This window comes from Sphaerodactylus townsendi, linkage group LG03 (genome assembly GCF_021028975.2).
Source record: "Sphaerodactylus townsendi isolate TG3544 linkage group LG03, MPM_Stown_v2.3, whole genome shotgun sequence".
NCBI lineage: Eukaryota > Metazoa > Chordata > Lepidosauria > Squamata > Sphaerodactylidae > Sphaerodactylus > Sphaerodactylus townsendi.
The window spans coordinates 16,763,191-16,781,058 of record NC_059427.1 but is presented as its reverse complement, the minus strand read 5'-3'; the positions used below and the strand labels follow the sequence as shown (position 1 = coordinate 16,781,058).

Genomic DNA, 17,868 nt, shown 5'->3' with positions numbered 1-17,868 from the left:
GACAGACAAAATGACTGTCCTCACTAGTACCCCCAAACCAGTGGCTAATAACACCACTGCTGCTTAATTTTCATTATCTACCCCGTCACAAAGTGTAACTTCAGATTTGCTCACATGGCAGCTGCTTGCAAGAAGTTGCAAATGGATAATTTGACAGACTAAGTAAAAAAACCTACAAAGCCCTTGCTTTTCTAAACTGTTACTTGCATATTTCTGGAACAAAGTCAACTGGATAAGAATTCAAACATTGAAGGCACTTTTATATGATGGAAAGAGTTCAATGACATTAAATCATAGATATATCTAATGCTTACATGGAGTATAAGGAGAAAAATACAACAGGTTACAATGCCAACAAGCAATACAATGTTTTTATGAGAAGGTTTTGCTACAGCAGGCTCCAATAAAAGCAGCTGTTTGAGTAAACATGTCTAATATATTTCAATTTTCCCCTATGGTCCCCAGGCAAATCCCAGTATCCCAAAATGCTACCAATTAATATTAAGCAAGATTATCTTAGAATTGAATATATTAGGGTGCCAATACCCATATTAGAATGAACACCGGCCATGGAATGATTCTTTACAAGTGGAAACTTGTCAGACCTGAGGCTGTTAGAATTCAATTAATGCTAAAGAAGTATAATGAAACAATATATACATTCAAGAGTTAGAAATGAGACATCACAATGAAACAGCAGTTCCTTATTTGAACAAAAGATCAAAACATATTTCGATATGCTTCATCAAGAACAACAATAACCTGTTCTATTGTTCAGCTTCTGATTTCTTACCCATAGAGAGCCAGGTCTGAGAAACGATATCTAAATCCCTCTCCTGATAACTCATTATAAACAAACCTCACAAGTTTAGCATAAACCAAAACTATTTTGTGTTACTATCTCACAGTTTTCTCAGGGCCCTCAGATACCTTTCAGGGGTGGCCAACCTATGGCACTTCAGATGTTCATGGACTATAATTCCCATCAGCTCCTGCCAGCATAGCCATGCTGGCAGGGGCTTATGAGAATTGTAGTCCATGAACATCTGAAGCGCCATAGGTTGGCCTCCCCTGCTTAGGTTTATAAGAGAACACTTACCACAAGGAGTCTTTTCACGACTTATTGATTTAGAACAGTCACTAAATCAAGAATTCCACAATAATGTCACATATTTTTGGTCTATAGCAAGGGTCTGCAACCTGTGATGGGATTTGTAGTCCATGAACATCTGGAGAGCCACAGGTTGCAGACCCCTAGTCTATAGCGATTAGAACATTTCATTATGCTACCATCTAACCATCTGTCTCTGTAGTCCTCTTCCAAAATAATGGCTTCTACAACTTCCTCGATATAATTAACAATGACTCATGGGATATGAAACCTCTATAGCTCCAAAAAAGGTAAGAGGGAAACTGTCATGGAATGGTAAACTTTTCAAAAACTCTTTTACATCACTGTAATGCCCATCATTATTTGCATTAGTCAATACTCATAGCAAGCTCTCTTGATGGACTTCACATCACCAGCTAGGAATGTGTTTTTTATCAAGTAATTCAGGCCTTGTATCCAAAAAGGTGAAAAATAACTAATAATAGTGGTAACTAATCCATGCTGATTGGCTACTGATAAGTTAAGAACTATCAGGAGTTCTGCACTATGTTGAAGACCAACATTTTATTCTAGCATAAACATTTGTGGACTGGCATTGTTAGAAAAAAACCAACCCAGAGTTGTCCCAAGCATTTCTATCGTCCAAAGTATAGCCATCTTTGTTCTTTCTATTAGGCCTTTCTCTGTTTCTCTAAGAATCCAAAAAAATCCATTCTCTTTCAAGAAACATGCTGTCAGAGACACAAGCTGCAGGCAGAAGGGAGCGAGACCTTATCTGAGAGCTAAGGCCAGTAGCTAGAAAGAAGAATAAAGCCCTATTATAGCATATACACAATAGAATGTCGTTTCTGAGACCACTAGATAGAGTGATGTACAAGAATCCCATGGGGTATATCCCATGGGGTATATGCCGCAAGAAAAGTACAAGAAGGGTGGCCACCATTGCTGAGGGTATGTTCTTCTCTGAGTGTCCACTATGTTCAGATAGTCCCTGTTTAATCCATAGCAACTTGTAAGATTGGGTAAATATCTGTGTTGGTCACCCTGAGTGAAACCCAGGGCTTTGTGCTGTGGCTGTCTGTTTCTGGGAATTTGCCTTGATTGCTGGTTAACCTGCCTGTTCAATAAACTCAGACTTGGACAAGAGCACATTCCTGTGTATGTGCGGGGAGTCTGGAGAGGAGTCACAAGTGAATAAGATCTCAGATTCCACATGCAGGGAATCAATCACTGTTTTCATGACAGGGTGAGTGGAAAGCCCTCAGGAAGAGATATATAGGTATTTCCCATTTCTGACAGCATCAGATCCTCCCATGCAGGATTTCAACTTCTAAATCTAAGTGATCCTAAATGTCACATTTTTTTCCTTCAAAACTAAGCTGCCTTAAAAAAAGCACCCCTAAATCAACTTTCCGTGTTCAGCTCAATCTCTTCTCAATGATGGCAGTGCACTATCTTGTGTTTTAAGAATACAACTTCAGGACAGTTGATGAATCAACAATCCGGAAAAAAGGGAAAACTTTCTCTCCTTCAAAATCAACCGATTGAAAGGCATACAGACGGGTCTTATCTTCAGCATCATAAAAAGTAACTGACCCCCCTTCGTAGTTCAAAGAAACCTGAATCTCTGCTGGTTCTTCATCTACCTCCAGCAAGGTAAGAGGTGAGGTCAGAGCTTTGTACTGGTCACTGTAACACCCAATTGCCCAGATTCCCTCATCAGGTTCAAGATCAATTTCCTCTTCCCGCTCCACAGATTCTCTGGCCACTCCCACAGCCCAATAATCTCCATCCCCTACATCCACAGTCCAATAATGTTTTCCTGAAGTGAATCCCTCACATCCAAGAACACCACGAACACACTCAAATCGCTTTCCGTTGTAGGGGAATTGCTGACGCACATCTCCCCATCTTACAGTCTTACAGTCTGCAGACACAACATATCGGGGATGGGCTGTGTCTGGATCCAGGAACACATTTTCTGAAACAAACAGCATTAAAAATGGTTAGCCAATTCTTTTAACCGAACCAATACTTCGTAAAGTAAACTATCAAGCAGGGAATGTGGTAGGGCAATCACACTATGACCTTAACATGGTCTGCATAGGTCCACACAACTCTTCCTCACTCACTAAAAATGGTGAATAATGTCATCAGTGCCATTTCATATAGCCTGTGCAGTGTGCCAATGTATGGCCCGGATTACAATTTATTTATTTATGGCACTTTTTGCCTTCCTCCTGTAGTGGGCGTCAGGTTTTCTGATAGATTCAGAAGAAGGTGGAGGGGAAGCAAGCTCAGGTTGCTCCTTGCCAACTGACTGACTGTACTCTTGAGTTGCATCACAACTCATACAATGCACCTTCCATTTAACCACAGGCACAGACTTTCTTTAGACTTGGGAACACCACCTATCCATAACACTCCCTTTAGAAACAAAAACCAAACTGCAGCTCATTCCCAAAGCAGAGTTCATCCTGGTTTCCTCTACCTCCTCTCTGCAGGAGGTGTTTCAAAAAACCCTTCATTTCTGCCCTGCCTTTCCTCCAAGGAGAGTGGGGTCCCCTTCTCCTTTTTATCCTCACAAGCCTGTGAGGTAGGCTAAGACGAGAGCGTGACTGACACGAGGAAACCCAGTTAGCTTGTTGGTAAAACAGATTTGTACCTGGCCATCCGGAACTTAGGAAGTAACCATTACTATGCACTGTCTCTTAAATATTATAGGGTCTCCCAGTTAAACTGGCTCTCAGAAGTTCAAATAAATACCAACTAGACATGTAGAAGAGCAAAAAATCTTGCAGATATAGGCATCATGAAAAGAGGCTTACCTTTGATCCATTTTGGTTTCATCATGTTCTCTAGAAAGAAAAGGAAAAACAAGAGAGAAAAGGGTAAAACTTCCATTGTACAATAACGGAACTTTTTTATGTCTGCATACAAATTGTGCCCCATTTTAATATGTTCATGAATAATTCTGATACATTGTGAAAGATTCTTGCTAAATGAACAATGAAACTACAGCTTGACTAACCAGGGTAGTTAAATATGCGGGGAAATTTGCCGATGGTATAAATAAAGCCAATTCATAGAGGCAGAGAGTAGGAATGGGATCATAGTTTAGTGGAGTGTGTGTGGCAGTACCAAACTCACCCAGCAAGTTCTGTGGTAGAATGGGCATTCAGATCTTCCATATTCTAATCTAACACTATACCACAATGACTCTCATCTTGGGTCCTAGCTATCAGGTATAGGGCTTCTTTTACCTTTGAACTTCCTGAAAGAACTCTGCAGAGAGGTGCTCTCTTGACAGAACTGATTGAACCTTTTCTTTGTGTCTGAAGAATCAGGTACAGCTGGATACTGAGTTTTTCCCACATTACACCTGAAGGAAGAATGCCAAAGGGAGAAAGCTGTTCACATCAGGACCTAATTTAAGCTTTTCAGGTGAACTGGCTCTCAAAGATGCTCAGAGAAATAACACTCCCTTTCCCCAAAAAAAACTCCACTCAAGGACGTAGGTAAGGGGGAGGGGTTCTCGGGTTCAAACCCCCCATTCATGTCCGAAGCTCCACCCACCCGTTTGTGGGTTTTTAAAACTTTTTTAGTGTTTTTCGGTTTTTGGCCTGCAGGGGGCGCATTGTTTAGCAGCACCAAACTTTCAGGGATTGTTTTGGGGAATCTCCTGATGATATTACCCAGGTTTGGTGAGGCTTGGTTCAGGGGGTCCAAAGTTATGGACTCCCAAAGGGGGTGACTTATCCCTGAAATCAGGCTCCATCCCTGAAGACTGGAAGATGGCCAATGTCACACCAATCTTTAAGAAAGGATCTAGGGGGGACCCGGGAAATTACAGGCCAGTCAGTTTGACATCTGTTCCTGGTAAATTAGTAGAATCTATTATTAAAGATAAAATTATTAAACATGTTGAAAAGCAAGACCTGCTGAGAAAGAGTCAGCATGGCTTTTGCAGAGGCAAATCCTGTCTTACAAACTTACTAGAGTTCTTTGAAGGTACAAACAGGCATGTGGATAAGGGGGAACCAGTAGACATTGTCTACTTGAACTTCCAAAAGGCTTTTGACAAAGTTCCTCACCAGAGACTGTTGAGAAAACTCAGCAATCAAGGAATAAGAGGGGAAGTCCTCCTATGGATTAAAAACTGGTTGAGAAACAGGAAGCAAAGAGTAGGTGTAAATGGGAAATTCTCACAATGGAGAGATGTAGGGAGTGGTGTCCCCCAAGGATCCGTTTTGGGACCAGTGCTCTTTAACCTATTCATAAATGACCTGGAAGTAGGGGTTGGTAGCATGGTGGCCAAGTTTGCAGATGATACCAAATTATGTAGGGTGGTGAGAACAACAAAGAATTGCGAAGAGCTCCAAGCGGACCTTGATGAATTAGGTGAGTGGGCTAAGAAATGGCAAATGCAGTTCAATGTAGCAAAATGTAAAGTGATGCACATAGGGGCAAAAAATCCAAAGTTCACATACACGCTACAGGGGTCAGTGCTATCAGTCACAGACCAGGAAAGGGATTTAGGCGTCTTAGTTGATAGTTCCATGGGAATGTCAACTCAATGCATGGCAGCTGTGAAAAAGGCAAACTCTATGCTGGGGATCATTAGGCAAGGAATTGAGAATAAAACTGCAAGGATTGTCATGCCCTTATATAAAGCAGTGGTGCAACCGCACTTGGAGTACTGTGTCCAGTTCTGGTCACCGCATCTCAAAAAGGATATCGAGGAGATAGAAAAAGTGCAGAGAAGGGCAACGAGGATGATTGAGGGACTGGAGCACCTTCCCTATGAGGAGAGGCTGAAGCGTTTAGGACTCTTTAGTTTGGAGAGGAGACGCTGAGGGGGATATGATTGAAGTCTATAAAATTATGCATGAGGTAGAAAATGTTGACAGAGAGAAATTTTTTTCTCTTTCTCACAATACTAGAACCAGGGGGCATACATTGAAAACGCTGGGGGGAAGAATTAGGACTAATAAAAGGAAACACTTCTTCACGCAATGTATGATTGGTGTTTGGAATATGCTGCCACAGGAGGTGGTGATGGCCACTAACCTGGATAGCTTTCAAAGGGGCTTGGACAGATTTATGGAGAAGTTGATTTATGGCTACCAATCTTGAACTTTTTGATCTGAGATTGCAAATGCCTTAACAGACCAGGTGATCGGGAGCAATAGCAGCAGAAGGCTGTTGCTTTCACATCCTGCATGTGAGCTCCCAAAGGCACCTGGTGGGCCACTGCGAGTAGCAGAGAGCTGGACTAGATGGACTCTGGTCTGATCCAGCTGGCTTGTTCTTATGTTCTTATGTTCTTATGTGACCCCATCCTCCATTGTTTCCAATGGGAGCTAATAGAAGATGGGGGCTACACCTTTGAGGCTCCATAACTTTGGACACCCTGAACCAAACTTCACCAAACCTGGGTGGTATCATCAGGAGAGTCTCTTATTGATTCCACCCAGGTTTGGTTCAGGGGGTCCAAAGTTATGGACTCCCAAAAGGGGGTGACCCCATCCTCCATTGTTTCCAATGGAGCTAATAGAAGATGGGGCTACACCTTTGAGGGTCCATAACTTTGGACACCCTGAACCAAACTTCACCAAACCTGGGTGGTATCATCAGGAAAGTCTCTTATTGGTACCACCCAGGTTTTGTGAAGTTTGGTCCAGGGGGTACTCGTATATGTACTCGTGTATAAGCCGAGGTACCTAATTTTACTACTAAAACCTGGGAAAACATATTGACTCGCGAATAAGCCGAAGGTGGGAAGCCGGGAGGCAGAGGAAGTTCCTTATTTGGGCAGTGACTCCCCCTGATGTCATTGCCCAAATAAGGAGCTCCCTCCACCTCCGGGCTGGTTTTGAGGAAGCCTAGCCAGCCAGGGTTCCCCTTCACCCTCCGAGGAGGGCAGCAACAAGCGGCTTGTGCAGCCGCAGGGAGGTCGTCCCGGCCACACTCCCAGCCTCCGCAGACGTCTGAAGAGCCGGCTGGTAAGCAGTGACTCGTGTATAAGCCAAGGGGGCATTTTTCAGCCTTAAAACAGGACTGAAAAACTCGGCTTATACGTGAGTATATACGGTAAGTACTGTATTTTGAAGAGTGGAAACTCTGAAAATCTTTGGCAGAGCAAAGCAAAATTGTTGGTGTGGAAGTCGTTTGACAGATTTAAAGCGATTACCACCAAAGCCCCACAAACAAACAAACACACAATTCCCACCCCACCACATACCTGTTCAACACACTTCCAATATTCTAGAATGGAGAAAGAAAAGGTTTAGACAGGTTTCACATGGACTATTTAAAGTGATCCTGACCTTAAATTTCATACATATACAGCATACAGTATTTTTATTTATACTGAAATAAGAATCATAATTTTTGCAACAGGCATTGTCAGAGTTATAGCCAGGATGAGTTTATAGAACGTCTCCTTCTCACTCCTCTTTGTATATCTAGAACCCTCACAATTCTATCCTTGGCATCTCCGTTTAAAGCACAGGTGTCAAATCCGTGGCCCTCCAGATGTTATGGACTACAGTTCCCATCATTCCCTGCCAGCATCATGCTGGCAGGGGATGATGGGAACTGTAGTCCATAACATCTGGAGGGCCGCGAATTTGACACCTATGGTTTAAAGGGACTGAGGTAATAGATGTTGGGAAGACCTTTATCTCCTGGAGAGCTACAGCCAGTCGGCGGGAGCAATCCTGAACAATGGACTGGTTTTGAGGCTGTTTGACATGGTCACATACCTATTTTCTGATTGCAGAGAACTGTTAAAAGGAATCAGGCTAACGATGGCCCCTTCCGCACATGCAGAATAATGCACTTTCAATCCACTTTCACAACTGTTTGCAAGTGGATTTTGCTATTCCGCACAGTAAAATCCAGCTTCAAAGTGCATTGAAAGTGTATTATTCTACATGTGCAGAAGGGGCCAAAGAAAGCCTTTCTGACAAAATTAATTGTGTGTACAGCATATGTCTACAGACACATTGTACACATTATAGTTCTTACCTGCAGGAACTCATTCGCTGGTTGTTCATTCTTCTTTTCCAGTTCACCAATCAGATCAGTGAAGTAAGTTATTCCACGTTCAAACTTGCTGGCATAATCATCTCTTTTCCTCTCAATCTCCATTTCCAGGTCTCTGAGCTTGGACAACTGTAGCTGCTCTTGTACATTCAAAAACTGCCGCTGTTGTTGGAATTCAGACACAATCTCTTGCCTCTTGGCTTGGGTTTCCTTCTGTAATGGGTAGAAATGAAAAGCAACGGTTGGTTAAGGACATGCACAGCCAACATAGTGCTCTTTCTACAGCCCAGTTCCATCAAATACCTGACATGAAATTACCTTGAATTGATAAAGCTTACATCCAGGACATATGCCTGCAGGAGTCATAACAAAATCAGTCACCTGGAAGGGTCACATTGCAGCTGCAGGGGGTGAGATATCACTGTTATCAACTGGATCAGACAACACCATTTGTCTATCAAGTAGAATTTAGCCTACTGTGAGATGGTAAAATGGCTCTCCAAGAAGGAGAGGGAGTTGGAACACCAGCCCACTACTGTAAGACCTATAACGGAGCCTCTGTCCTGTTACTTTCTTACAGTAACCTTTGTAAACCTCAGCAAGTCAAAGGGCAAGAACCTGAAGGTTGTAGACTGGAGGTTGCAGGAAGATCTTTCCTGCGCTTGAAAGTCTCACTCCTCATCCCCTTATCCTGTTGGTTTATACTGTATTTTTGTATTGTAAGCTACTTTGCTTCCCAATGGGAAGAAAAGTAGCATACAAATGTTTAAATAAATAGAATAAATTTAAGGCAGTTCCTTAAGATCTTTTTTAAAAAGTGGGACATCATGACTTAGGCCTCTTCCGCACATGCAGAATAATGCGCTTTCAGTCCACTTTCAATGTACTTTGCAGCTGGATTTCACTGTGCTGAATAGCAAAATCCACTTGCAAACAATTGTGAAAGTGGATTGAAAGTGCATTATTCTGGATGTGCGGAAGGGGCTTTAGGAAACAACAGGGTTGGAGGGGTAGCAGCAACAACGCTTCTTGCTGCATCAGTACAATCAAAGATGGCCTTAAAAGAACGGGTATCTTTCCCTGTTCACGCCTTTTACACGTGCGTGTGATCCAAAACATGGATTTCAGGAGTCATCGCAACTTGATGAAAGAGAACATTTATCAGAATTGTTAAACGGAACAAAGGGGAAAGCTGAAAAGACAGTGTTGGTGGACAGAAAGGAATCGTCTCGTAGTTTGTGTTGCCCTTTCCTTGAGCCATCCATACCCTTCACTAAAAAGACTTTGAACCCTCTTGATGACTGCAATAAGAAAGTCTACAGAGAAGGACAAGGAATAAAGAAAATAAAGCAACACATGCAGATTTGATCCTTGCTGAAAGCTAGCATCCCGAATATTTTTTTACTGGAATCTGATATCAGGATGTAAGGCTGAAATTAAATGCATTTGAATTGCCCTTCCCCTGCTTGTTCCTTGTTCAACCACACAAATCTTTGTTCTCTGGTGCTATTTGGACATACAGTGGAACCTCGGTTTTCGTTGGTAATCCGTCCAAAAAGAATCGATGAAAACCGAAACCTATGAAAACTGAGGCAAACTTTTCCATAGGAATCAATGTAAATCCACTTAATCTGTTCTAGGCACTCCAAAAACATACCCAAAACACATTTTTTTTTGGTGAATAAACATAGTGTTTAATGCTGAAAACAGTAACAAACAATAACACTAGGACCAGCTTCAGAGCCAGTGGACCAATGTCGCACCAGAAAGCTGTCCAAAGAAATCTGTTTCTGACACCTCTTTAAGATTTGTCTGAAATGGGGCAAGACATTGTCATTAAACAAGTTGCAGACACGGCCCACAACAGCTTTGTCCGGTGATTTTTCTCCACAAACCCCTGCACCTTACTGCAAATCGATGAAAACCGAGACAAATTTTTCACTGAAAAAATTGATGAAAACCAAAACCGATGGCAATGAAAATCGAGGTTCCACTGTACAAACAATTTAACAATGGTCTGGTGCAAGTGCATATGTGGAAGCTGCTTCTTCCAAAATATAGCAACAAAACCGCTGACAGGCACGAACGCGTCTCACCGGTTCTGAAAGAGTGACATTCGCAGCCAAGCTGTTTCCAGGAACAATTTGAAATGCTAATTATTAACTTTAACAACCCAAGTCATCTGGGATCTGGATATTTAGAACTGCCAGTTGAAACCATCTGTCGAGATCTTCTGCAGAGGCCCCATTTGATGTTTGTCCAGGTGAGGCCGTCAGATCTCCCAGAATTACAATCCATCTCCAGATTACAGAGATCAGTTCTCCAGGAAAAAAATGGCTGCTGTGGAGGGTGGTCTTCACGGCATTATAGCCACCTGAGGTCCAACCCCCCCCCCCAACCCCACCCTCCCCAGTTCCACCCCTAGATTTCCAGGAATTTCCCAACTTGGAGGTTTTGTTAAAAAAATTAAATTAATTTTTCAAACAGAAAACCAGTAGTTAAAACAGGCAACCCCACCCCCCTTTAAAAATACACAGATAAAATATAACAAAAAAGTTGAATCGGATTATTGACAGAGGGCTTCATATTTAACACTTTTCCCATTTACCTTACAATTACAGATAAGAGGGGAATTCATTAAAGACATTGGAGATTTTGTAAAAAAAAGATATTTCTGATATATTTTGTACTTGATTCCTTTCCCATAATCTGAAAGGTTTAGATAAACGTTGAAGACTTATCTGATTCATGTATGAAATAAAATCATACCATAGATTTCATAGAAATGTGATATTTTAGTTGTCACAACTATTCGCCACAGTTCAGAATATCAAGATTAAAATGTTAAAGGTTCAATGGTTTTCCAAATTTTTCTGATACCCTGTGGGTTCCCATCAACATAAACACTATTAATCCCTTGGATGTCCCATTTTCATTTTGTTCTCGCCAGACTGTTAACAATGCTAGTGTAGAATGCATGATTTGATGCATAATATTTGTTATTTCAATAAATATTTTTCCTAAACTGTGACATTACAGGTCATGACCACCACATGTGGATATATTCGTCTTGCTGGTTGCAATTTCTACAACATCATGTATTATTTGCATTACTTATTCTAGTAAGATGCAAGTTTATTCCACATCTTTTGTTCTATTTTTATCCCAATATCATCTTCCCGTATTGTTTTCAATTCCATTTGACATCCTGTGTCTATTTCAATTAAATGAGAATATATTTTGGAAATTAATCCTTTTGTGCTATTCATTAAGATATGTTCAAATTTCATTATCTTTCTGGTCATACTCCCTTGCAGGAGTTGCAATTGTAGCCACAATCAGAAATAAATAGGGTAGACCTCAGTGGCAGACATTTCTGCCATGGCATTAGGAATTTGACAGCCCCCCCCCTTGCCCCCATTTGCCTACCACCTAATGTGCCTTAGCACCAGGTGCAAACTTCCTTTTTCTCACTCTTGTTCTCTGAGCACATAGTTGCTCCAATTCCAATACAGCTTTTACTGTCACTAGCCTAGGTTATTTGATGAAATTTTTTCTCTAAAAGATACCTTGGAAGCTTTTGCTTACCAACAACTCCTGGCTTGGCTGTTCTCCATATGATTTAACTGACTGAACCTTGCTTCTTTGTTTCTTCAGATTTTCTAGATGTCCCCGAAGCTTCTCCTAAGGAAAAAAAAATAACATATTATATTTTTATGTGTCTGCTTTCTTACGATTGGGGTCCTCATTCTTCTTAAATTTGCAGGCACGCTTAGATTTTGTTAGAAGGAAGATCCAAGTACATTGCAGGAAGGCTTCAAATTTTTCTCAATGAAACAAAGTATGCAAAGTTGTCTTAGGACAGCAGAGTTTGCTCCCTGCACAGAAAAGCTTGCCAAGTAGTGTTACCAACTCTGGGTTTGGACATTACAGGGGATTTAGGCAGTGGTGGGATTCAGCAGGTTCGCACCACTTTGGCAGAACTGGTTGTTAAAATGATGCTTGTAAACAACCAGTTGTTAAATTATTTGAATTTCACCACTGGATTTAGGGTGGGAGCCTAGGAAGTCAGAGTGTAATGCCATAGAGTTCATCCTCCAAAGCTGTCGTTTTGTCTAGGACAGTGGTTCTCAACCTTCCTAATGCCGCGACCCTTTAATACAGTTCCTCATGTTGTGGTGACCCCCAACCCTAACATTTATCCATTTTACAGATGGAGAACACTGATGCAGAGTCTTAGGCGACCCCTGTGAAAGGGTCATTCGACCCCCAAAGGGGTCCCAACCCTCAGGTTGAGAACCACTGGTCTAGGGGAACTAACTTCCGTAGCCTGGAGATCAGCTGTAATTCCAGGAGATCTTCAGAGGCAACGGTGTGGGTCCACAACTGTATGCACACCTGCCTGGGTGGGGCACAAGGCTCTGCCAATCAGTCATCTGGCAGGGAGGCCCTTGATAGCCCATTTTGTTGGGTTTCTCTTCCATTCGAGACTCTCTGAATTTTATTCACCAAGACTCAAGCAGCAAGCAGGTGCCAGGAAGCACATCCAAGGGTGCTGGGTGGTTGTAGACAGTGTGCCAGTTGCCACCTCCAGATTGACAGTGGAGTTATTTGGCATTTCAGCACAAATCCATACCCCAGAACCCCTAGGGAAAATAGCAGCCTGTATGGTCTCACATCTGGGCTGCTGAGCTCTCTCTCCTCCACCACCCTCCCCAGACACTGTCATCAAATCTCTAGGAATTTCCCATACCCCAGCTGGCAACCCTACCAATGGCAGCAGGCAAATGACAATGCTGGGGTGGGGTGGGGGGAGCAGCCCCTTTTCCAGTGCTGCTTTGGCCCCCAAAGGTTCCTCGCTACTCCGGTTTTGTTTTACAGAAATCAAGGCTTGGGAGGCTCAGCAACATGGCTGTGGTTTATAACAACCCAACCCCCCCCCCCCCCCCCCCCCAGGCATTGAGAATTCAGTAGGCATTCTTTCTTAAAGTTCCAGGAGCTGTTTCTATTATTTTGGAGAGTTTTAATCTCTTGATTTTTTTTTGCAAACTTGGGACTTTTACAGAATTGCAGAGACTTCACCCCATCTGTCCCTGGCTCCATTTCAAAGATCTAATGTTGATCCATAATCTATGACCTGGTTTGAAACTGGGTATATGACTGGGACAAATTCTAAGGAAATTGATTGAACACACAGCAACAACAAGAAAACTGAACATGAAAGGGATGGGCAACATCATATCTCAGTGGACAGCTCAACCACCTTGTGTTGGATGAAGACAGTTATAATCATCACGATCCAGTGGAGACATAATCTTTAAGATCGTCTATCCATAGTTCAAAAAATCTGCATTTGGAAATTGCTTAATTTGTTTCACAAGCTTTATTTCCTTGTACAAAACAAACAGTGGTGCTAAGTTAATGGGTAACTTTCAACAGAGGGCTAACGTTCCTAAATGCACAGTGGAAACATTTTAATTGCATGGCAATAATACATAACATACCATTAAGGCTCCATTAAAGGGCCAGGCCATGTTTTTCTCTGAGACTGCAGGTAGCCTTAAATGTCTGATACTGTTCATTTGTCACCTTTCACTTGAAACTAAAGTGGACTAGCATTAACCATGGTGAAGACTGTAGAGTTGCCAGGTCTGGGCTGAGAAACGTCTGGAGTTTGAGGGGTGAATTTCAAAGCGGGTGGGGTTTAGGATGGGAAGAGAATTCAGCAGGATATAATACTACACACAGTCCAGTCTCTAAAGCAACCCATTTATTCAGGAGAATTTATCTCTGCAGCCTGGAGATCAGTTGTAATTCTGAGAGCTCTCCAGGCTCTATTTGCATTATGGCAACCCTACAAGAAAAAATTCATTTTCCCTCGTTCTGAACAGAAAAGGGGGAACAAAACTGCAAATAAGATAAGAAGGATAGGTAGACTATCAGACACACTCACAGAACAGGGCTAAACACTGATCCCTAAGATTGCACCAGGTATGGAGAAAAGGTGTCCTCTTTTTAAAAACAAACACTTAATCGGATGAGATTATTTACCTCCATGCCATGAAAAGCTTCAGCTACACACTAAACCCATATCTGAAGGGGCAGGAAACGTGCCTTCAGCTTCAGGCCAGTTTGGGATTTAAGTTTGTTCAATGCATTTAGAAGGGGGTAACTCTCTCTCTCTGTAGTATGGCAGAGTCATAACTGCAGTTGGATGAGGAAAGTGAAAGTCTGCTTCCGTGTTGAACTCTTCAGGGCAGCAACATCGTCGACTGAAGTCCTACGTTCCAGGAGATACTGAATAGTAAAGTAAACCTTTACCTTGTACAGTGCAGCAGCAGCTTCTTTGAGAACAACTGTATGACTCCGGTGTGCTCTGGACCTCAGGCAAGTGGTGCAAATCAGGGTCTCGTCAGTTGTGCAGAAGTGAGTCAGTGGCTTCTGGTGCTCCTTGCACACGCTTTCCTGGGTTTCTGAGCCGATGTTCAGCTGCAAGCTGAGCTGTTTGGCTGTTTCTGCCATATTCCCCAGTTGTCGGTTCGGTTTGAGATTCTTCCAGGAAAACAAGTGCCTGCATTCCGGGCAGGAGGCACTGCAATCGGATCCTTTCCAGTGCTTGGTGATGCAGGCTCGGCAGAAATTGTGCCCGCATTCGATGATCATCACAGGATCCTGAAAGTAATCCAGACAGATGGAGCACGTAGCTTCATCCTGGAGACTCTTTGCTGGATTTGCAGCGGCCATGATGTTTGCTGTAGGAGGCTGGAGGTGAGATGAGTTTCACTTTCCTGTTTTCAGAAATGGGAGGTTCCTTTCTCCCCGCTCCCAGATGTCTAAGCAAAAGTGGCAATAACAAACATTACAAGGTCAGATAACAACCAAGGCTGAGATGATAATCGGGGAACTGCTGGAGAAATGGTTAGAGGCATGGAGTTGGAAGGTACCTCCATGGTCATCTAGTCCACCCCTCCAACGCAATGCAAGAAATTTACGACTACCCCCTCCCCACACACCTCCAGTGGCCCCCTACTCTATGCCCAGAATAACATTACCAGATCCAGATTGGGAAATACCAAGAGACTGAGGGGTGGGACCTGAGGACGGTGGGGTGCAGAACCGAAGCCTGGGTGGGGCAAAAGGGGGCAATGCCCCATCAATCATTTCTCATGCCTGTCCAGTCAGCATTAGGGGTTTGGTGTGAAAATCTGGCACAACGCTTTCAAGTGTAAATGCTCTGTGTAAAGGGAAAAGATTTGAGGCAAAAAAATGTGTGAATCCTGTCATAAATCTTTACAAGTGTGGTTCCACTGTCCTCTGTGTAATCATCACAACAACCCTGTGAAGTAGGTTAGGCTGTGTGTGTGTGTGTGTGTGTGTGTGACTGCATCGCTCGAGGTTACCAGGTGGATTCTACCCAGTGTTTGGAATTCAACTAATTTAACAACCGGTTCCTGTGGTGGGATTCAAATAATTTAATAACTGGTTGTTTACAAGCACCGTTTTATCAACCAGTTCTGCCGAAGTGGTGCAAACCTGCTGAATCCCACCACTGGTTCTACCCACAACAATTTTCATGCTCAGGTGGAAGATTCATTTTCTAAGGAGGCCCCAGAGCCACTGCTGAGTTGAGGAAGAGACACTGTTGAAGCCGTGACCCCGAAACCAACTCTGTAGAGATGATTGAAGCCATTGGCCGAGGAATTCAACATGGCGCCTGGGCAGAATGGTGAAGAGTGGTGCATGCTGGGCCAGTGTCCGTAGAGGCAAAAAGTGTCTTGTTCCTGGGCGGGGTGTCAAGAAGTTGAAGTGAGGCACAGGAGTCAGTTCCAGGTCCTACAGCTGTACCACTCTGAATGTGCTTGATTTGTCTGATCTCTGAAGCTTTGGATGGGAGACTGCCTGGGAATACCGGTTGCTGTAGGCTTTTTGGCCCTGCTGGAGTAGCTGTGGCGGCCCCTCACTCTCTTTTCCTCCTCCCTGCCACCATTGGCCAGTGTGCTGGAGCCCATCAGCCAGTAAGGCAGACTTTCCTCACGCAAACCATTCATTCACCTTTGGAACACACACAACATCAGACACCTAAAGCTACCCCTTTCCTACTTCTTTATTTCCTTTGAACCTTGCCCTGGTTCCACGGGGGAACGCCAGGCAGCTGACAGGGTCAGGCTGTCCTTGGTGTAATCTTTGCAACCCTGCGATGTAGGTTAAGCCGACTGTGTGAGAGACATAGAATCATAGAGTTGGATCCTGGCCCAATAATGGACTTAAGAAGTGACAGGTATAGTAAATCAGGTGCAAAATTTATTTGGCTGCAGCACCAGTTTCAAGAGGCAGAAGCAAAGAACACAAAAGGTTTTCAAGTTATGTAGTAGTTTACACAATCATAAATTCAGCAGCATCACAACATCATCAGTGAGGTCATATTCCCACATGTGAAGCCCAGTTCATACAATGCATGATCAAAAAGACGCACCTTGGTACTCCCCTGGGTGGAGATTTAATATTATAATGAAGCCTAGGTCAAGCCAAAGTGCTGTCAAGCTCAGTCTTATGCTGGGCTCGACCATAATTCTCCTGCCGGGAGATAGGTATGGTCATCTGTCTCTTCCCTGTCCCCCTTTCAAAGCTGATCTGGGAATCCCCATTCCATTGTTGCTAGGAGACACCTGGAGTTGTTTCCTGTGTTGGCTGAGATAGCAGAGCACAAGATAAGGAAGACCAGTCGCATTCCTTTCTAGCTGAGAGGGGGATTCCTCCAGGAAGGGGTGTCTGGCTTGGAGTGGGGTGGCTAGTCATCGCTTTCTGTATTTGAAGAAGGATTTTGGCGGGGTTTTTCGAGTTTTGTCAATAAACTACTGATATCTATTTTACCTTATAGAATCATAGAGTTGGAAGAGACCACAAGGGCCATCAAGTCTTAACCCCCTGCCATCCAGGAACAGACAATCAAAGCACACCTGACAGTTGGCCATCCAGCCTCTGTTTAAAAACCTCCAAAAAAGAAGACTCCACCACTCTCCAAGGCAGTGAATTGCACTGTCGAACAGGCCTGACAGTCGGAAAGTTCTTCCTAATGTTTAGGTGGAATCTCTTTTCCTGCACCTTGAATCCATTACCCCGTGTCCTAGTCTCTGAGGCAGCAGAAAACAAGCTTGCTCCCTCCTCAACATGACATCTCTTCAAATATTTAACATAGCTATCATGTCCCCCCTTAACCTTTGCTTCTCCAGACTAAACATCCCCAGCTCCCTAAGCCTCTCTTCATAGGGCATTGATTCCAGACCTTTTTTACCATTTTGGTTGCCCTCCAATGAAATGCTGTTTCTAAATAAAGATTTTTGCAAAACAGAAATGCTTTCTTGAACAATCCAGGGGTCCTGACAGGGCCAACGGCCCCATGTGATACGTTGTTTATTCAGGAATCCAAGGGATGTTTTGACAAAACAATATATGATTGACCACAGCCTTCTATGCCTGCTATGCCTTAGAGAGGCCTGTTATGCATAAGGCTTTAGGCACTGCCTAAAATTTACTCTACTGGTCAGGTGAAAGAAGGCAGCCTCACCTCCCTCTTCTCCTTTGGGAGTAAACATTTTAGACAAGAAAGAAGCAGAGGGCCCAGGTAGAAAGGGGTTTATCAAGAAGGAGTTAGGTGGCTCCATATCAGCTGTACTGCAGTCTCATTAACTGCAATCAGTTTTAGGCAA

At 43.2% G+C, this 17,868-nt stretch overlaps 1 protein-coding gene across 1 annotated transcript; it reads right to left on the bottom strand.

The window, feature by feature from the left end:
- Positions 1 to 239: 239 nt before the first annotated feature.
- LOC125430171 (zinc finger protein RFP-like) lies at positions 240 to 15,026 on the bottom strand. Its single transcript, XM_048491971.1, has 7 exons — positions 14,483 to 15,026; positions 11,750 to 11,845; positions 8,144 to 8,374; positions 7,356 to 7,378; positions 4,375 to 4,493; positions 3,940 to 3,969; positions 240 to 3,092 (listed from the first exon to the last, which is right to left on the bottom strand). Exons 1-7 carry the CDS (start codon positions 14,903 to 14,905, stop codon positions 2,575 to 2,577), a joined length of 1,440 nt encoding a protein of 479 aa, XP_048347928.1. The 5' UTR covers positions 14,906 to 15,026; the 3' UTR covers positions 240 to 2,574.
- Positions 15,027 to 17,868: the final 2,842 nt, after the last annotated feature.